This window comes from Lithobates pipiens, unplaced genomic scaffold, assembly GCF_037356315.1.
Source record: "Lithobates pipiens isolate NorthernLeopardFrog02 unplaced genomic scaffold, aLitPip1_a1.2 Scaffold_25, whole genome shotgun sequence".
Classification (NCBI taxonomy): domain Eukaryota; kingdom Metazoa; phylum Chordata; class Amphibia; order Anura; family Ranidae; genus Lithobates; species Lithobates pipiens.
In genome coordinates, this window is record NW_027507787.1 from 193814412 (window position 1) to 193828919 (window position 14508).

General features: G+C 44.7%; 1 protein-coding gene across 1 annotated transcript in view; it reads right to left on the reverse strand.

The window, feature by feature from the left end:
- LOC143930774 (scavenger receptor cysteine-rich domain-containing protein DMBT1-like) overlaps nt 1-14508 on the reverse strand; it is a 49845-nt gene that overhangs the window by 34730 nt on the left and 607 nt on the right. The window contains exon 2 of the mRNA XM_077455352.1: nt 1400-1417. Coding sequence (XP_077311478.1) covers nt 1400-1417 — 18 coding nt within the window. The remainder of the gene's footprint in view (nt 1-1399; nt 1418-14508) is intronic.

A 14508-nucleotide genomic window follows, 5' to 3' on the forward strand; every position in this document is an offset into this window, starting at 1 on the left:
GGTTTAGACAATAATGGCTGTGTGTTGAGTTATTTTGAGGGGGCCGCAAATTGACACTGTTATACAAGGTGTACACTCACTACTTTACATTGTAACAAAGTGTAATTTCTTCAGTGTTGTCACATGAAAAGATATAATAAAATATTTACAAAAATGTAAGGGGTGTACTCACTTTTGTGAGATACTGTATTTGTAGTGTTCCAGGTATATGTGTGTGTGTGTGGTAGGGAAAGGGGGCAGGGTATATGTTGTGTTTTAGTCGGGGTGTGTAAAGGTAGTGTTCTAGATAGGGGGGTATGTGTAGTGTTCCAGTTTGGGGGGAGTATATGTAGTGTTCTTGGTGGGAGGGGGGGTGTCAGTATATGTAGTGTTCTGCGTGGGAAGTGCATTTAAACACCTGGTACTGCCATTTGTGACTGCTGGCACAACATATTACCTCTTTCACCGGCAGCATGTAAGTGTGCGTTCAAACATGCCAGCTGACACCAAGGGCTTATCCCCCTAAAACAAAGGATATGGGGCTTTTCTTATCCCACTTACACTAACAATTAGCACTACTGACACCAACAATGGGACATATATTTGTTAATTATATTTTCCCGCTGACACCAACAATGACACTTTTATTTTCCCACTGACTCCAGTGATTGACACTTATTTTATCCCACAGAAACAAGAATGGGATTTATTTTACTCCCAATGACACCACAATTGGATTTATATTTAAAGCCCTATTTTATCTAATATATAGAAGAGCAACTTGAAAAGGTGTCACACTACAAGCCATAACCCTGTGAAGTCTCACGCACTTTTTCTGGCCACACCCATTTTTGGCCACACCTCCATGAATCCAGCAGGCCTTTTCTTTAACCTTTCATATTGTTCCTCCTAATTATATCCTAATGTTGGCAGCGATGATATACAGGGGGTTATTTACTAAAGAAAAATCCACTTTGCAATGCAAGTGCACTTGAAAGTGCATTGAAAGTGCACTTGGATAATCTTGTCATCCAACTGCATATGATGTATATGTCATTTAATCCTTTTTACTGACGCTGTTTTCTATTTATCGCTTTAATAAACCTTTTTGAAAACAAAGAAAGTGCACTTGGAAGTAAAGTCACTGTAGATCCGAGGGGGACATGCAAGGAAAATAAAAAACAGCATTTTAGCTTTCACATGATTGGATGATAAAATCAGCAGAGCTTCCACTCATTCCAGATCTACCCCTTAGATTTAGAGCGACTGCACTTTCAAGTGCACTTGTAGTGCAAAGTGGATTTGCCTTTTGTAAAAATAACCCCCACAGTGTGTCTTTTAGGAAATCACTTTTAACAGAATATGATTTTTACTTAAACTATTAGTGTTTTAAGCCAGGCTGTATATAAACTGTACTTACCTGTAGGATATGCTGAACCTGTCAAATTGAAATGGGAAAAATAATATTAATTGAGATAAAATATATATCTTTAGCTATAGGCTTTCCAAAAGGTGCCTTTTGTTGCATTTACAAATAGAACAGAAACGCTTTATTATCGCCTGCTTATGTTCATTATATATTTAGTATCAATGTATCTTTAATGTTTTAACTTAGAGGAGTTGCAGTCTGGGGGGAAAAAATTAAAAGTCAGCAGCTACAAATACTATAGCTGCTGACTTTTAATACAGTGTAAGGACAATTACCTGTCCAGGGATCCTGCAATGTTGGCACCATCCATCCGTCCATCGGCTATGGGTGCAGGCGCTGACATCTTCACTAAGGGAAACAGGAGTTGAAGCCTTGGTCCCACTGTCTTCTGGGACTTGTGTGTCTCCCAGAAGGCAGCGGGAAGGGAATGAGGAGGGGCCATAAATTGCGTAGTTTGCCATACAACGCCGTACAACGATTACACCAATCTTACCCGTAAGTGGGAGCAGGTACCTGGTTTTGACAGGTATCTGCTCCCCCCTCTTCTGCCACATTTGGCACCTTTCGGGTCACCTTGCCTACCTGTCAAACAAGTGGAGCTTCCCCCTTTGGGTGAAGCTCCACTTTAATCTACTCTCTTATTTTGCCTACTTTTCCTCTCCTAAACACGCTAATGAAATTTTTCAATAAAATGTTTATTTTTTAATTACTTACCTCATATTAGTCACTGCGCTTCTCAGAGCAATGCAGGTAGATCATGCCTGGTTGAAGAGAGAAGCAGGGTGCTGTACAGAGCATTGTATCACAGCACCCTTCCTGAGTACTCTTCTCAAAAAGCTCTCAGCCTCAATGCAAGCAGGAACCTGGTTCTCTGGGGAATGATGCAAATAACAAAATATCCTAATGTGTGGATGTCAGTCAGGAGCAGGCATTGCTAGACAGGCTTTATTTGCATTTAGACTGGCCTTGGCAATGACCACATGTGATTTTCAGCCACTATGATTGAAAGAACCAAAATCCAATTAATCAAAATCTATAAGCGGTAGACAGTAAGGCTGGGGAGTAAAAATCTAGGTGATGCTAGATGACCTCAAGTTCGAAAATGAAACGGGCTCTGACTTGCTGCAGCTTCTAATGCCTCATGCACACTCCAGCTCAAAGAAGCTGCTCCTATGGGCGTTTGAGCTGTTTTAAGCTTTTACTTTTCTCTGCCCGATAACGCCCCTCTATATTGGCCTATGTGTCCATGCAGTTTTAGGAGTTTAGTGGTAGGGGAGTTTACAGGCAAAAAGAAAGCCAAACCCTTTGGGCTTGCTGACCTTCCATTCCAGAGCCTCAGAGTGCAGTGAGCCAGCACTGACAGCAGAGAGAGCAGACAGCCACAGATGGAGCAGGAACTGTATAAGCCGATACTTCCTCTGTAGTGCTGGCTTGTGTCCTAGGCAGGGTAAAACTAAGTGCACTCCACCTCTAATGCTTTCTAGAAGCCTGGACAGCGATGCCAGCAGCAGTTGCAAGATGAAAAATAGGATTTTTATAACAGCTTACCTGTAAAATCCTTTTCTTTGAAGTACATCATGGGACACAGAACCATAGTAGTTACTATGTGGTTATAGCCAACCTTCAGGTGATGGACACTGACATGTCCTAAATTACAAAGTGCACTCCCTATATAACCCCTCCCACTGGTGGGAGCACCTCAGTTTTGTAGCAAAGCAATACACGTGTATACCAAAGAAGGGAGGGACCTCTGTGTCCCGTGATGTACTTCAAAGAAAAGGATTTTACAGGTAAGCTGTTATAAAAATCCTATTTTCTTACTGTACATCACGGGACACAGAGCCATAGTAGTTACTCTGTGGAATGTCCCATAGCAATGCCAACTGAAGGAAGGGAGACAAAACAAAACTAGGGCACCAAGAGACTAGAGGACTCATAATGCAGCCTGCAGTGCATAGCGCCCAAAGGCGATATCCTCACGATCTACTACATCTACTAAACATAACCTGCTAAATGTAGGTACTGAAGACAAAGTTGCGGCTTTGCAGATCTGAGCCATGGAGGCTTGGTGAGGCACTGCCCAAGAAGCACTAACAGCCCTGGAGAAGTGCGCTTTAATATGAAAAAGAGGACTTTTCCGCTTTAAACCATAAGCTTGAACAATCACTTGATAAATCCATTTTGAAATAGTAGTTTTCAACGCTGCCTGTCCTCTTATTAGGACTGTCTGGCAACACAAATAAAACATCTGTTTCATGAATCTGAGCGGCCATTTTCAAATAGACCTTGACCGCTCTCACCACATCAATGGAATGTAGGGACCTTCTTCCATAGAAGGAGGTTCTGGAAAAAATTAAGGTAGAACAATAACCTGGTTAAAATAAAAAAACTATTTTGGTAGGAATACAGGATGAGGCTGCAATACAACCTCATCCTTAAGAAAAACCAATATGGCTCTTTACAAGAAAGAGCAACCAACTCTGATCCTCTTCCTGCAGAAGATATGGCAATCAAGAAAATTATTGTTCCTCATCAAGAGGACCAAGGGAATATCTCGAATTTGCTCAAAAAGGCTGCTACTGTAAACCCGACAGGACTAACTTAAGTCCCAAGGGTTCAGGGGAGACCTAACTGGAGGATTAATCTGCGTTACCCCCTGAATAAAGTTATGCACCAGAGAGAGTAAAGCAAGTGGTCGTAGAAAAAAACACAGATAAGGCCGACATTTGGCCTTTGATAACACTCAAGGCCAGCTTCATTTCTAATCCTATCTGTAGGAATACAAGGATCCTACCTATGACATATTTCCTGGGGTGCCAACCCCTGGATTCACTTCAGGAGACACATGCCTTCCAGATTCTATAGAATATGACTCTGGAGGCCGGCCTCCTAGCATTAACCAAAGTAGAAACTACTAAAGCTAACAGCCCATGATCTTTCAAAATGTGAGTTTCAATAGTCAAGCCGCTAAATTTAGCGTTTGTAATGTAGGATGGAATACCAGACCTTGCGAGAGAAAGACTGGCCATAGCGGTAGGGTCCAAGGGTCCCCTTCTGCCATTTTTATTATCTCGGCAAGCCAAGATCTCCTGGACCACACTGGGGCCACAAGAATCACCTCCTTCCCTTCTTGCTTGGTCCTACGAGAAGACACTGAAGCAGCAGAACAGAAGGGAATGCATAAATCAATGAAAAACTGATCCCACGTTCCGTATGCCATCAGATCCCTTGTCCTTGACACAAAGTTGTCGATCTTGTTAAACCTGGATGCAAACAGATCCACGTCCGGAACACCCTATTTTTGGCACATTGACAAAAAAAATTTCGGGGTGAATGGACCATTCTCCCGGGAACAATTGTGGGCAACTCAAGTAGTCCGCGTGCCAATTCTCTATCCCTGGAATGAAAATTGCTGATAGGTAAGGAATGTTGTTTTCCCAAGATAGAATATGGTCCATCTCTCTCTGGGCTGCACGACTTCTTGCACCCCCTTGGTGATTGAGATAGGCCACAGCTGTGGCATTATCGGATTGGATCCTGATTGGACAATTCTGTAGTCTGAGCGTCCAGGCCAGCCCAGAAGGCTAGCATCTGTTGTTACCACCTTCCAGGTAACTGGTAGAAAGGATCTTCCTTTCTAAAGACTCTTGGATATAAACCATTAATTGAGGCTTTGACACACTCTGGGGGATAAACGCATTGAGAAGTTTCGAGCTTGGACCTTCTAGATTCAGGTTGACAGGATACTGTTTTGCAGCAGTCTTTAATGAAACTGCACATAAGGAATGGCCACCATCTTTCCCAACAATTTCATGCAAAGTCGAATAGAAGGATTCTTCGTTTTGATCAACTGAATCAGTTCCCTTATCAAACTGATCCTTTCCTGGGGCAAAAACACTCTTCTGAGCTGTATCTATGATCAGCCCCAAGTCCTGCCATCTCCATGATGGTTATAAGGAGGATTTATCTAGGTAGAGAATCCAACCTAGGTATTCCAGGTAGCTGATCATGGTGAGCAGACTCTGGATTTAAGCGGTCAACTGATTTATCTATCAAGAGTAGATCATCTAGGTAGTCTAGTATCGCTATACCTTGAGCCCTTAACCTGGCTAAAGGAGGAGCCAGGACCTTTGTAAACACTCGAGGTGCAGTAGCTAGACCGAAGGCAGCACTACAAACTGGAAATTAAGATTTTCTACCTAGAAGCGTATACATTTCTGGTGAGCAGGGAAAATCAGTACATGGAAAAAGCATCCTTGATGTCGACTGACGCCAGAAGTTCTCCCCCTTGTAGGATGGAGACTACTGATCAGATTGACTTCATGCAAAAAGAATGGATATTCAAACTTGGTTTAGATCTGAGATCTAAAATGGGTCTGGGTCAGGGCCTTTGCCTTCGCGTTGGTCACATCACAAGGAAACATCTCCTGCAGTTTGTTTCAAGACTGGCTTACTGACATCCCTCCTGGCTCCTTATCCTGCTTGCAGTTGCTCTACTTGGATCCCTGACTTCAGGCCTGGCTGATTACCCAATCTGGTTATTGAACTTTGGACTGGCTGACTACCCGATCTGGTTACTGGACTCTGGCTATGCTTGACTACGCTTTTTCTATTTACCTTTTTATTTTTATTAATAAACAAGTATGATTTAATTGTACTTCTGTCTCAGTCTGATTCATGGTTTCTGACAGTCTGACATCTCCGTACAGTTTTGGAACTGTGAAAAGGTTTGAATAAAACCCTAATCCTTGTTCTACCAAGGGGACCACTGATATCACTCTTTGAGACAAGAGATAATTCAAAGCTAGAAAGAGAGACTTCTTTTTACTGGATCTCTGGGAATGTTAGATTTGGGAAAACGAGGAGACGGGAATCATAGGAACTCTAGTTTGTAACCTAGAGAAATTGAGGAAGCCACCCATCTGTCTTGACATTGTTCCTGCCAGACCCTTGAAAACTGTAGAAGCTGTAGAAGCCCCCCCCCCCCCCCCACACTCGAGCGAGCGGGGGTGCCCTTTCATAAGGCTTTAGTATTTTGTTTTGTGGGTTACCTCCCCCAGGTCCTCTTTTGACCCTGGGACTGACTCTGAGGTTTACCTCTTGAAACCTGATGGTGGAGGCTGTCGTGCCCCTGGCACTGGAGAAGAAGCACATTTAAAAGAAAAATACTTAAACTTCTCCTTAACCGGAAAAAGGGAACTTTTCCCATTAGAAATTCTTTGGATATACTATTAAGATCATTCCTTAAATTCCACCCTTAAAAGGGAAACTGGCCAAGAGCTTTTTGCATGGTGCTTCAGTTGACCAATATTTCAACCATAGGATTCTATGCACATGTACCAGCCCTAGCATGAGCCGTGAGGCCTGGAGAATAGAATCTTTCATAGCGTCAAATGTAAAACAGAACGTTTCTGATATGCCAGCCAAATCCGGGGCCTGCTGATCAGGAATAACTTTGAGTACCTTTACAAACTGGTCCTTTAACCACTTCCCACCCGGCCAATGCATATATACGGCCGGGTGGGAGCCGTCTATTCCTGACAGGCCGTTCAGGAACGTCCTTCAGGAATAGCGGGATCGCGCGCGCGCGCGCTCGCGCAGCGGCGCGATCCCGATGTGCTCGTGTCACCCGGACACGGCACATCTCAGATCGGCAGGAGGGCTCTGTGATTGGCCCTCCTGATCACATGACGGCCGTGTCCAATCACGGCCGTCATGTGATGTAAACAAACAGCCGGTTGCTAGGCAATCGGCTCTCCTCTCCTCACACGGAAGTCACCGCTGAGGAGAGGAGAGCAGAACGCTGCAGCCGGCTGATGATCAGTGAGTATGGGCTGCTTTTTACAGCTTTTTACTCACTGATCATCAGTGTAGTGTCAACACACAACACACCACACAGTCCCCACACATGTCCCCAAAACACACATGTCCCCAAAACATACATGTCCCCAAATAATAAAAACACATGTCCCCAAATAATAAAAACACATGTCCCTAATAATAAAAACATGTCCCACACATATGTCCCACTAAAATCACATGTCCCAATGATTATCTGCACACATATGTACGTGATCACCTGCACACATATGTACATGATCATTTGCGTACATATGTCCGTGATCACACAAACCAATTATTATACACTTAACGGAATTTTTTTTACCAAAAACATGTAGCAGAATACATTTTGGCTTAAATTTATGACAAAATTTGATTTTATTGGATTTCTTTTCAAATAGAAAAAAGAAAATATTGTTTTTTTTCCAAATTTCCGCTATTTTTGCGCTTATATTGCAAAAAAAAAAAAACGGAGTCGTGAATAAATAACACCAAAATAAAGCTCTATTTGTGCGAACAAAATGATAACAATTTCATTTGGGTACAGTGTAGCATGACCGCGCAATTGTCACTGAAAGCGCTAGAGCGCTGAAAGCTGAAAATTGGGCTGGGAAGGAAGGGGGTGAAAGTGCCCTGTATTGTAGTGGTTAAGGACTGAGATACTCTGAACACTGCCAGTGCAGGTTGAATGACTGAACCTGTATATATTTGTATATATATATATTTTTTTAAAGGAACTCCAACTTCTTATCTGTTAGACCCTTTAGCATAAGATCATTGTCTACTGGACAAGTCAGGTTTTTGTTTACAGAGGATATAGCAGCGTTAATTGCTTGAACTCCCCATAAAACCCTTCCTCCATAGAATAAAGTATTGAGAACTTTTTCAGAGGGAAAAACTGTTTATCTGGGTGCTCTCACTCAGAATACATAAGCTTTCTTAGCCATGATGGATAGGAAAAGCAAGAATAGATTGGGGGGGGGCTTTAGTGAACCCAAAGCGGAAGTGGGCTCATCTACTGACTGCGTTACTAGCAGTAAAAATGTGGAGCGGACCAATTTAGTGAGCGACTGACTTTCCTGTGAGTCAGGTTCTTCGGAATAGGAGACATCAGCCTTTTCCCACTCCTTGTTCCTCAGTATGAGGGTCCTGAGCAATGGACGGGGACCTGTTACACTTAGTCCCACTCTAGGATGTGCTTAAAGCATCAAACTTTTGCTTCAAGATTAAAAAGGTTGAAGAAAAAATCTCCTTAGTAATATACACGGGGCTGCAGTGTTTAACCACTTCAATACCGGGCACTTAAACACCTTCCTGCCCAGACCAATTTTGAGCTTTCAGCACTGTCGCACTTTGAATGACAATTGCGCGGTCATGCTACACTGTACCCAAATGAAATTTGTATCATTTTTTCTTTCTTTTGGTGGTATTTGATCACCTCTACGGTTTTTATTTTTTGCTAAACAAATAAAGAAAATACCGAAAATTTTGAACAAAATAATGTTTTTTTTTTGTTTCAGTTTCAAAACTTTGCAAATAAGTAAGTTTTCTCCTTCACTGATGGGCACTGATGGGGTTACACTGATGGGCAATGATAAGGCGGCACTGATGGGCACCGATGAGGTGGCACCAATGAAGTGGCACTGATGAGGTGGCATTGATGGACACCGATATGTGGCACTGATAGGCGGCACTGATGGGTGGCACTGATGGGCGACACAGATGGGCACTGATAGGTGGCACAAATTGGCACGGATTGGCATGGATGGGCATGGATAAGTGGCACAGGTGGGCATGGGTTAGGCGGCACAGGTGGGCATGGGTAGGCGGCACAGGTGGGCATGGGTTAGGCTGCACAGGTGGGCATGGGTAGGCGGCAAAGGTGGGCATGGGTAGGCGGCACAGGTGGGCATGGGTAGGCACTGATAGGCGGCACAGATGGGAACTGATAGGCGGCATTGTATTATAATATATTGCACTAATGGATGCCAATCAGTGCCAATCAATAATGCATGCCAATCAGTGATGCCCATTGTGGGCACTGATTGGCATCCATTATGGGCACTGATTGGCATCCATTGTGGCACTGACTAGAATCCCTGGTGGTCTAGGGTGGCATACCTTGTCCTTGGCATCCCTGGTGGTCTGGTGGCATCCCTGGTGGTCCAGTGGGGGCATCCTCGGGGGGGCTGTGCTGATAATCGATCAGCACAGACCCCCCCTGTCAGAGGAGCAGCCGATCGGCTCTCCTCTACTCGCGTCTGACAGACGCGAGTGAGGAAAAGCCGATCACCGGCTTTTCCTATTTACACTGTGATCAGCCGTGATTGGACACGACTGATCACGTGGTAAAGAGTCTCCGTCGGAGACTCTTTACCGAGATCATAGTTGCCGGGTGTCAGACTGACACCCCGCAACAACGATCGCCGCGATGCGCGCCCCCGGGGGTGCGCAGCGGCTCATAATCCTGATCACGTCATATGACGTCCGGTCAGTATTATGAAACCACTTTGCCGCCGTCCATTTGCTATAGGGCGGGCGGCAAGTGGTTAAGAGCAACTGTAACAGTTGCCCCTCCTAATGGCTCACTTTGACCAGACATATTATTCTCAGGGGAGGATGCCATCTTACTGGGATGGATCTAGGCTTCTGTGTAACTGTAGAAATCTTTCTAGAGCCCTTTATTGAGGTGTTTTCACCCGCCTTCTGACCATAGCCCAATGCACAAAGCAAAGGTACTACATGCATCCACTGTTTGAGTAATAGTTCAGCTCTGTCACTGCTTGATGCAGTAGTAAATGTGTCAAAGGAATGCCTGCGTCACCAACCTCATTGCTCTTGTGTCCCTCCTGCAGCATGTAATAACACAAATGGTGCTATTAAAACAGACCTTCCCACGCTGGGCGTTGCAGGACGCCAATGCCATGCTAATCCCCCCCCCTCCGCTGTCTACGGCCCCCCTTGCCCTGTTTTTCTTTTTAGAAATAGCTTTCGTGAACGCGCAATCCTGATCCTATGGGATCCACCTGGAGGAAGGAGCAATAGCGGAGGGGGGGTCTGGAAGCCGCCAAGCCGTTCACGCTTTTTTTAAAAACCTTTGGCGCTCTTTCCCCTAGACAAGGGGAACAAAAAACAGCATGGGGGGGGCATCTGTAGGGAGAGGGAACCCCCCCCCTCCCAGACTTACCAGAGGTCTTGCTGCTGACCGGAGGAAGAGAAACTTGCTGCTTCCTGGACAGAAACGTGAGCTCTCTGAGAAGCATGAGACATAAGTGCTCTATACAGCCCCCAGTGGTGTAAACATGACAACATGACTAATTAACCACTTGCTTACTGGGCACTTAAACACCCTTCCTGCCCAGACCAATTTTCAGCTTTCGGTGCTCTCACACTTTGAATGACAATTACTCAGTCATGCAACACTGTACCCAAATGAATTTTGTGTCCTTTTTTTCCCACAAATAGAGCTTTCTTTTGGTGGTATTTGATCACCTCTGGGGTTTTTATTTTTTGCGCTATAAATGAAAAAAGACCGAAAATTTTGAAAAAAAACGCATATTTCTTTGTTTCTGTGACAGAATTATGCAAATTATTAATTTTTCTTCATACATTTTGGCCACAATTTATACTGCTACATGTCTTTGGTAAAAATAACCCAAATTAGTGGATATTATTTGGTCTTTGTGAAAGTTATAGAGTCTACAAGCTGTGGTGCAAATCGCACAAAATTGATCACATCTGATGTACTGGTGGCCGATCTCACTTCTTGTGACCCGAACAAGTCAGGAAAGTACAAATACCCCCCAAATTAACCCTTTTTGGAAAGTAGACATTCCAAGGTATTTAGTAAGAGGCATGGTGAGCTTTTTGATGTTGTCATTTTTTTCCCACAATTCTTTGCAAAATGAAGATTTTTCATTTTTTTTATTTTTCTCCACAAAATTGTCATTGTAATAGGTTATTTCTCTCACGTGGCATGTGTATACCACAAATGACACCCCCCCAAAAATTCTGCTACTCCTCCTGAGTATTACAATACCACATGTGTTGGACTTTTTCACAGCCTGGCCACATAGAGAGGCCCAACATGCAGGGAGCGCCATCACGTGTTCTAGAAGCATAAATTACACATCTAACTTGTTGACTACTTATTACACTTATGAAATACCAGGACAATGACACGTGACACTGATGACAGATGGCACTGATACGTGGCAATGATGACACTTATACGTGGCACTGATGACAGATGGCACTAATATGTGGCACTGATGACAGATGACACTAATATGTGGCACTGATGACACGTGGCACTAATATGTGGCACTGATGACAGATGGCACTAATACGTGGCACTGATGACAGATGGCACTATGTGGCACTAATAACACGTGGCACTGACAGATGCCACTTATACGTGGCACTGGGGACAAATGGCACTGACAACAGGTGGCACTGGGGACAGATAGCACTGCGGGCAGGTGGCACTGGGGTGGGGTGGATTGCACTGGGGCGGATGGCACTGGGGCAGGATGGCACTAAGGCGGATGGCACTGGGGCAGGATGGCACTGGGGGGGGCATGGCACTGGGGGGGGCATGGCATTGGGGGGGGCATGGCACTGGGGGGGGGCATGGCTCTGGGGGAGGATGGCTCTGGGGGAGGATGGATCTGGGGGAGGATGGCACTTTTTTTTACACTTTTTTTTTTTTTTTTCTTTTGTACACTAACGGCTGCTGCAGCCGTTCTTCTCTCCCCTCTCACATGCTGTCTGTGTGAGGAGGGAGAGCGGCGCTGAGAGATGATCTCATATGTTTACATATGAGATCATCTCCCATTGGACACGCCGATCACGCTGTAAACGGCCGCTGTGATTGGCCGTTTACAGCGATCTGTGTTTGCCTGTCCCCGGGGGACACGGCAAACACAGAACTTCCGCGATGCGCGCCCGCGGCGGCGCACATCGCGGAAGTAAACACCAGGCCGTCCAGGGACGGCCAGGCGTAGGAAGCCGCCCGCCCTAAGGCCGTCATTCGGCTATAGGGTGGGCGGGAAGCGGTTAAAGGAGACATTCATAAGAAAATTGTAAAAACTTCTTAGAAAACTCAAATTACCTTTCCCGCCACAGGGTTTTCTGTGGTAAACCAACAGACCCAATCTTCACCTTTCACGGTGGGTTCAGTTAAACCTTCAGGAGCTGGGGATCCTCAAGGAAACCCACAATTCTGGACCTGTAATAGCATCTCCGCCAGTAAACTTTATGGCTTTACTACTAAAAAGTACTGGATCCCAGGGTCCAGCTCTCTAAAAAGAGAAGCGTTTCAGGCAAGAAATAGTTTCTTCGGATACCCAGGTACCATTAAATTCGGCCAAAAAAACACTTTGAATGGATCTGGTCTGCATGGCTAGCCCCAGCAAGGATTGCTCCAGTGGAGCTCAGCACAGCACATCTTCAATCGTGACCAACACCTTAGACACTCGCAAAAAAACTGATGTACTCCCACCAGTGCGAGAAGTTATATAGGGAGTGCACTTTTTAATTCAGGGTGTGCCAGTGTCCATCACCTGAAGGTGGCCTATAACCACATTGTAACTACTATGGCTCTGTGTCCCGTGATGTACAATAAGAAAGAAGGTCAGTGTATTAAACAACACATACACTGGGCATAATAGCTTGAGCAATGGGCATATTAGCGCATTGGGCTAAAAACTATTAGTCCTTGTACACACGGTCGGAGAATCCGTCGGAATGTGTCCTATCGGACCGTTTTGTCGGATAATCCGACTGTGTGTGGTATGCATCGGACTGTTTTCGTCGGAATATCCGTCGGACCAAATTTTCCAACTTGCTGGAAATATTTTCCGACAAACTGGTCCGATCGGACATACTCCGATCATGTGTAGAGAATTCCGATCGGACAAAGTGCCACGCATGCTCAAATCAAATTCCTACACCAAAGCTATTGGCTACTAGCCTGAACGTAGTCCCGTCGTAACGAAATAACATCATCACGTTCTGAACGATTGGATTTTCCGACAACTTCGTCCGACCGTGTGTATGCAACAGTTTCGGACAAGATCCGTCTGACAAAATACGACGGACAGAATCCGTCGGATTTGGTTGTCGGAATGTCCGACCATGTGTACAAGGGCTTAGGCTGCTTTGACACAGATCTGCGGGTGCACTAAGAGACAATAAGAGATCATTTGCAGTTTGGGGGGCAGTATATCCCTATATTTCATTGTAGCCCGAAACCTGTTACCAAATCATTTAAGTGACCCTTGCTATACAAAGCCCCTGTACACACGGTCAGAGATTTCAACAACCAAATCCATCGGATTTTGCTCGTCGGATTTTGTCCGTCGGATCTTGTCCGAAACTGTTGCATACACACGGTCGGACAAAGTTGTAGAAAAATCCGATCATTCAGAATGTGATGACAGAATTTCGTTACGATGGGACTACATTCAGGCTAGTAGCCAATAGCTTTGATGTAGGAATTTGATCTGAGCATGTCCGATCAAAATTATCTACACATGATCGGAGTATGTCCTATCGGACCAGTTTGTCTGAAAATATTTCCAACAAGTTGGAAAATTGGGTCCGACGGATATTCAGACGGAAACAGTCCGATGCATACCACACATAGTCGGATTATCCGACAAACCGGTCCGATAGGACACATTCCGTCGGAATGTGTACAGGGGCAAAGAGTTCAGCACCCCTGATTTAGAGGAAAAAGAATAGAACAAAATGGGGGGGGGGGGTTTAGGAAAAGAAAAGAGAGGGGGAGGAAGAGGAGGAGGAAGAGAAGGGTTCATTGGGGCCTGTCGCCTTTTACCAAATCACTTAAGTAGCCCTCACTCTTCAAAAGGTTGAGCACCCCTGATTTAGAGAAAAGAGAACAGAAATAAAAAGGGTGGGGATGGACAGGGAAAGAAAAGAGATGAAGGAGGAGGAAGAAAAGAAGAGGAAGGGGTGAGAAAAATATTGATCATTGATCATTGAAACCCAGCGCAATATTTAGATTAACATGAAAAAACATTTCTTCTACTGAGAATGGAGAATCTATCACAGGGATTGCACATGAAGTAAAAACAACAGATCACAAGAAGAGTACTGAGTATTGTGAACATGTCACCAGATGACAATGTAGAAGGCCAACATGTAGGACCATCAGTGTCACTGTGTGATGCTTGGATGTCCACGCAGGCTAAACATAGGTGCCACTTCCCTGTGTAGCAGGTACCCTGACAATT